Source organism: Chaetura pelagica, unplaced genomic scaffold (assembly GCF_000747805.2).
Source record: "Chaetura pelagica isolate M959 unplaced genomic scaffold, ChaPel_1.0 scaffold271, whole genome shotgun sequence".
In the NCBI taxonomy this organism is placed as follows: Eukaryota; Metazoa; Chordata; class Aves; order Apodiformes; family Apodidae; genus Chaetura; species Chaetura pelagica.
The window spans coordinates 1,549,577-1,556,341 of NW_009952106.1; the positions used below are offsets into that span (position 1 = coordinate 1,549,577).

Below are 6,765 nucleotides of genomic sequence, written 5' to 3' on the forward strand. Positions count from 1 at the left end.
GTGTACTTGGCAGAGCCAGGCAAACAGGCACAAGCCCAGAGCTGCCAGGATTTCTGTAGCAGCAGGTTTAAGAAAACATGGCAACTGGAGTAGAAGGGGTGCCCTTACTGGGATATTAATAGTTTTGTTCTCCAGATACCCTCTATCTGCCACCCTGCAGAGAGATTCATAGCTGTCCCAAGCAGATGTAAAGCGCTAGGTCATATTAGTGGTATTCTCCATTCATTTTCCATAATGTGTCAATACAGAAAAAGTCTCACACTTCTGTCTCTGGTAGTTACAAAAAGTAGCCTTTTAGCTCCTGGTTAAATATTGTTTTGGTTGCTACCCACGCAGTAAATTTGCATTTAATTTCTGGGGGAAAAAAAATAAATATGGAGGCTGTATTATAAACCAAGGGACCATAGATACCTCTCCTTGGGCTGGTATTTGTAGCATAAATACAAAAATGGATTTTGCAGAAAATTTGTGCAGCATTGAGTGTGTGTGTGTAGATATATAAAAACTTGATGTAGCTTTATTTTGTCCAGCAAATTAAGTGTGATCAAATCTTAGTCTTTTGTTTTGAAGCAATCAATGATTCCTAGTGATCTGCTTTTTCTCTCTTGAGCAGATGTGTAGCAGAGGATCCCCTTGTGTCAGGATGCAGGATTTTCTGAGCTTGGAAACTAATGCCTATTACATTTAGAAATTTCAAGGCTATTTTACGCTGTCTGCCTGAGCCTTCCTGAATGTATTGCTCCAATTAAATTACTCCTTATTAATGCAACAAGGAGAGTGTGAGTGAGGGAACGTGCCTTTGCCATTGCTAGTCAGCTGTGTTGACTGCATGGGTGCTATTTACCTTTGCAATCATTGTCCTCAAGAAAATCTGTGCCATTATTTACATTTTCCTCAGCTACACGCAGACTTCATGTCTGCTGGGAGGATATCCAGGTGTGGCCTTTTTTACTGGGGAAGGAAACCTGGAGGGGTCACAAGTTTGTGACTGGGGAACTGGTTTCTGTTCGGCATTGCTAGACAAGTGTCCACATCTCCGTGGGAAAGATGCCAGCTATCCACAAACACGCAGTCTGAAACCTCATGGAGTAGGTGGGTTTGTAGCTCCTGTTCTCAGGTGTATTCCACAGTTGGGAATTGCTGTCATTGGAAACGCTTTGACCTCTGCTGTGATTCTTCCCTTTCCAACAGGCTGCCTGTGTGCAATTTGCTTATTTTCCATCCAGCCCCATGAGAGTCCATTTCTTCATCAGCAGCATTATTTTTGAGGCTCCACAGAGGTTTCTGGCTCAGGTTAAATCACTTTCCTCTCTGCAGCAGCTCAGCAGGATACCCAGGGTCCTCCCTCACATCCCCCCTAGAAATGAAAGCTGGATTCAGAGCTGCTCAAATGCTGTTTGACACTCCTCAGGACATCTCATCTGATAAAACTCTGGCGCAGCAGCAATCACCCCAAGTGCCTGGAAACTAAGCCAAATCCTCCCCTGGCAAATGTTGCATTCTGTTTGAGGTTGGGGTTTTTTTGGCCCATTAAGCCCAGAAAGAAATAAGCCATGGAAACTAGTGACTCAGAGAATTTAGCCTATCCCTAGTTACGGTCCTGGGAGTCACCTCCCTAAAAGCAGAAGATATATTTTTGTTGCAATTTACCTTCCCCATGCTGAGCAGTTAGAGCTGACACATTCTGGTCTGTGGAAGCACAGCTCTCCAGTAGACCTGGGCGGGCGGGGGAGACAAGGCTGTTCTGGGGAAGGGGCTAAAAGCCCACTGAAAAACTGTTCTTCTGTCCATCTGCATTACTTAGGGGCCATTTCACAGGCTGGGGCTGGTAGCGAGGCCAACGTCCTGGGGAATGGCTGCGATCCCAGCTTGGGGAATGGCTGTGATCCCATCTTCAGCGCACCAGGAACACCAGTTACCTGGGCAACACAGACTTGTTCATCACTTATTCATGGCACCCGGGGCTCCTCCATCCCAGGGGATGAGCACCTGCCCTCAGCATGCCCTGTGCTCCTGCTCAGCATCTGAATATTTCAAAAGGCTTGGCTCACCCTCCCCTCCCCACTGCCCTGAGCCAGCCCTGCTGCTCACTCCTCTCTCCTAACCCCTCACTCTGATGCAAGTGTGGAGAGACACAAGCTTTAATTCAGTCTGGCAGCTGGGAAGTTTAACTCCCCTGAGAGCAGAGCAGAGCTTGCATGAGTGGTACCTCCGGCAGCACCATGCAATTAACTAGGGACCAGCAGTGAAGACACTCTGAGCACTGTTAGGAGGCAAGGACTGTGCTAGTGGGCTGCTGCAGAGCTGTGGTGGGGGGCTGAGGTGAAGCGGGAAGCAACTCAAGCAGAAGCAACTAAAAAATGAAAGTTAACCCATCCCCCTTTCTAACAGCCATTAGGGGGTGATGTTGGAACCCGGGATGCAGCGCTGGTGGCAGGCACCCTGCGCTCTCTGGCAAGGTGAGCTGAAGGACAGTTGGGTGAGCTGAGGTTTTTCTTCAGTCTTGGATGGTCCCCGTTGGACCAACTGTGCTTAAAGAGACATGAATAAATGATAGTCTGGCGACGGAGCACTGCTTTCCACAGCTATTCCGTGGGGAGGGAGGAGCTCTCTTAGTTAAAGCGGCGTGGCCAGACAGAGGTTATCAGTGCCACTCTCTGGAACTGAGTCTGCCTAGTCTCCACTAGCTGTAAAGGGAGACCCAGGTGACGAGATTTCTCACCTAAGGCAGAGTTTCGCCATCTATTTAAGCATGTTTTTATTAACAGTTCTTCAAAACCATCTGCCATCCTGTCGCCATTCACAACCACATCTGCCATCTCCTTTGGGAGAGCTCTGAGCACACACAGCTGCACACACACAGAAGTGAATACATACCAAGGCCTTATCGGCTGTGCATTTGCCCAGATCCAAGCAGAGAGCATTGTTGCTGCAGCCACTGACCAGACAGGAGTTATGCAAGGAGAATCTAATCTAGAATGAAATTTTGTTAAAATATCTGGGGATATTTTTCATTCGCTTTGTAAGCTCAAAGATTTTTAGTGCATCTTAATATCAGTCACGTTCTGCTTGTGGAAGTGAACACCGTGGCTGAGGAGGCATTGAATTAGGTGTGATCCCCATTAAAATAATTAATTAATCCCCCTTGTCTGACTTCCTCCACATCATACACACATAGAAGGAGCTAGAAACTGACCTGTCCACCATGGGACTCTGGGCTGCAACAGGAGTCGTGTGTCTTTCTCAGGGAGGGCAGTAGCTGGGCAACTTGCCCAGCACCTACCACATGTAGACAAACCTGATCTGCTGTCAGTTGTGTCACCATGTGGGCGAGATGGGTCCCATAACGTTATGGGAGTGCACAGGAGGAGGAGGAGGGGCACCCGACACAGGCTGCAAGGGGGAAAACTCCGCCTGGAAAGAATCCCTTGCAGCAAAAGCAAGCAGGTGCCTCCCGGAGCAGCATCCTTGGAGAGTCTGAAGTGACCCTCTGCTTTCAGCCAGGCTTGCCACAAGAGGGCAGTCAGCGTTTTCCGGGCTGGCGGCTCCAGAAACGGGTACCTGAAGAGGACCTGCTTTGCACTGATCTGTTAGGAAGCTCTGAATTGCTTCTGAGCTTTGAATCTTTTAAAAGCCATGTTTCTGCTTTACTCTGTTAGGCCAGAAAGTGAAGTGACCCAGTTTTGGTGCACTACAGAGCTGATGTGCTGTCAGATAGATGGAACAGCAGTTGGAAGAGAGAGCCTGCCGTGTTTCCCGTGGCTTTCCTCTCTCCTGGGGCCTCTGCTCCCGGCCAAGAGCCCAGTGCACGTGTCTTCTGGACTGAGCTCACTGAGCTGGAGCTGGAGTCCTGGTCAGAGGTCTGGGTTAGTGCTTGATGAGCCCAGAGACAGCTCTGGAGCGGAAAATGCAGTGTGAGCTTTCTCAGAAGAGGGTCTGGCACCTTTCTGCTGGGCTCAGGACTCTTGCTGCTGGGGTTGGGGGGGGGAAAGGGCTGCATGCCCAGGCAATAGGGCTGCCCAGTGCTTGTGTGGGACCAAAGCCGTGCTTTGGACAGTCTGCACGGGAGGAATCCAGCACCAGTCACTTTGCCTGGTGTGAATTACTGTGGCAATAACTGCTTTTAACATTTTTAGGTAATCTATGTTGCTTAAACATGGTGGAGGACCACAACTGGGAATTAAAGTACCATTATTTTTTCTCAGATCAGCCACACAGAAGTAATAAACTCCCTTTCTTCACCTCTCTCAGCTGCATCTCACTTATCTCACCCAGTTAACCACTTGAGGAACAGTGGAGAAGATGCTGGTGCCGGGTCCAGGCTGCAACTGATGTGGGCAGAGTTTGGGTTCAAGAAGATGGGTGCAGAGACCTGGGTTTCACTTAGGAAACCAGGGAGCTGTCCCTGCAGACAGAACATCATCAGGAACAGTATCCGGTTTACAGGGCTGCTGGGGAGTCCTTCCCATGCCCAGGCTCTGCCCCAGTGCTCCTGGAAGCGCAGAATGATGGGGGACTCTTCCGGAGACAAGTTTCTTGCAGAAAGGTTATTTTGAGTAGCTCACGGTGCTTTTGAGAGGCGTGGGCTGACACTGACCTCTAGTGGGAACAGATCCCTTTCTCTTTATTTTTTCCCTGCAATTTTAACCATTTTAAGTGACACATCTTAAAGGGGACTGGAGAGAGCCCAGAATTAGAATATTTTAATTTTTTTTAAATCCTCGAACGCCGATCTGAAGTTCAGGGTTGGCCTTATATTGTATTTAAATTGTTTTACTCACTTAACCACCACCTGCCTATACATTATGTATGTATATTATATGTGTGCATGGACACATGTATATGTATATCTCTCTGTATTCAAAGCCTCTGAAAATAATGAAAGTCCAAAATGAGCCAGGCAGAAAAGCTCTCTGACATTGAGAGTAAACAAATAATGAGGCCGAGTCGCCAAGTTAATCTTTCAGACTTGACAGTCAAACTGTCAAAAGGGTTAATAGAAGCACATCTAGCCAGAAGAGAGATGGCAAGGAGCTTGTGTCTGAGCTGGGTATCGGTGGCTGTAGTTGGAAGGTCAGAGTGAGGAGTGGCTGGACCTGGGCACGTGCATGGCATAGCTGATTTTATGGGGAGTGCTTGGTCTCTGCAGCTCAGCTGCAGCAGATCACTGCACCATAGCCCTGGGAGAGCACTAGCCAGCTCAAGAAAGTTCAAGGCTCACCTCAGGGAACCTGCAAGATCACCAACTCCAGCTAAGTGCACATCAGCAGCAGAGGAAGGCCTCCTCCAGGGGCTGCTTGGTAGCAGGGATTGAGTTGGGATGCAGTCACCACCAGGGCGTGAGAGGGAGTGACATGAGTATATGGCCCAGATCCCTGCCCTGCATTGGACAGAGCTGGTAAGATGTAGGAGAAGCTCCTTTCCCATAGCAATTGTAGTTTTGCAGCCAGGCAGTGCCAGGGGCACATCTGCAGATACTGAAATAGATCCTGAGTGTGGGAGGAAAACTTGTGACTGGAAGTTACTGATGCTAACAGAGACTTCCCCTGCCTGCCTCCTGCTGCCCTCACACCCTCAACGCTTTCTTCCTGCCTGCTCAGAGGCACTTTTCATGGGTAGCTTGCCTGCAGCAAGGCTGTGGTTGAAGGGCTGGTGGCCAGTGCCGGGGGAGTGATGCAAACCTGAAGCGGCAGCTGCAGCGCAGGAGGGGGAAGTCATTGACGCTTTGCATGTGGTTTGTGTTGAGCTGCGTCTGGGACCTACCACCAAGCTCACCCTGGGTGAGCTCCCTTGCAAGTGTGTGGCACAAGGAGAACCATCTGCTGGATTGAACTAGAAAGATGGGCACCCTTCGAAGGCAGAGGGGCATGTCAAGCAATAAAAGCAACAAGCGAAGCTGATTTTAAAGTGTCACCTGTGTTCAGAGCTATCTAGGTTAGCTTCTGAGGTACGTCTGCTGCTTGGGTCACTGGAAAGTAACTAACGAAGTCTATACAGATCCATGAGGAACACCACTAGATAGTTTTGAGGTTGGAAGGAGAGCATGGAAACACAGCCTGGTCAATCATTCACAGGCAGAGAGCTGGGCCTTTGTTTGCGCTTCTATTTTCAGCTTTGATCTCCGTGTCCGGGCTACTCTTGTGTGAGCCCCAGCAACCCCTCCGGGCTCCGGGCTTTTTATTTCCAGCCCAGAAAGGTGGTGGGAAGCAGATAGGGCCAGTGACTCCTCCAGCCGGCTGCACCGCCTGGCCTTTCGCTGTGCCTGTGCCAGCAGGGCACACACACAGGGTGTCTCAGCGGGTGACACGGGATAAACCGCGCACATGGGAAACGCAACCGTCTCGCTCGCACCTATCGCTGCTACCAGTAAGTGACACCTGCCCTATCGCTTCCCACAGAGCCGGCGGCTGCGCTCAGCACCCGCACACCCAACAGCATCCTCACCCACACGGCGTGACGAGGTCCCTCTCCCAGCCCGGGCAAACCTGCCCTGCTATTTCCAGAACCCGAGCAAACAGGGCCGGGGAGGGAGCGGGGCAGGACACAGCGGCACGTCCCGCCGGGCGTGGGGAAGCGCAGCCCCGGCTGCTGTGCGGGCCCTCACCTGTGCCCACGGGTGTTCCCGCTCCCGCAGGGCTCCGGCCCCCGCCCGCAGGGTGCCGGGCAGCGCGGCGGGCGGGGAATCCCGGGCAGGCGGGGCCGGGCGCGGCTGAGTCAGTGCGGGCAGGAGGGAGGAGGAGCCGCGGAGCCTCAGTCTCCGCGTCG

The 6,765-nt window shown here is 51.0% G+C and overlaps 1 protein-coding gene across 1 annotated transcript in view; it reads left to right on the forward strand.

Moving 5' to 3' along the window:
* The first annotated feature begins 6,323 nt into the window (after positions 1-6,323).
* Positions 6,324-6,765, forward strand: part of LOC104396365 (NF-kappa-B inhibitor epsilon-like) — a 15,033-nt gene continuing 14,591 nt past the window's right edge. The window contains exons 1-2 of the mRNA XM_010006206.1: positions 6,324-6,366; positions 6,635-6,713. Coding sequence (XP_010004508.1) covers positions 6,324-6,366; positions 6,635-6,713 — 122 coding nt within the window. The remainder of the gene's footprint in view (positions 6,367-6,634; positions 6,714-6,765) is intronic.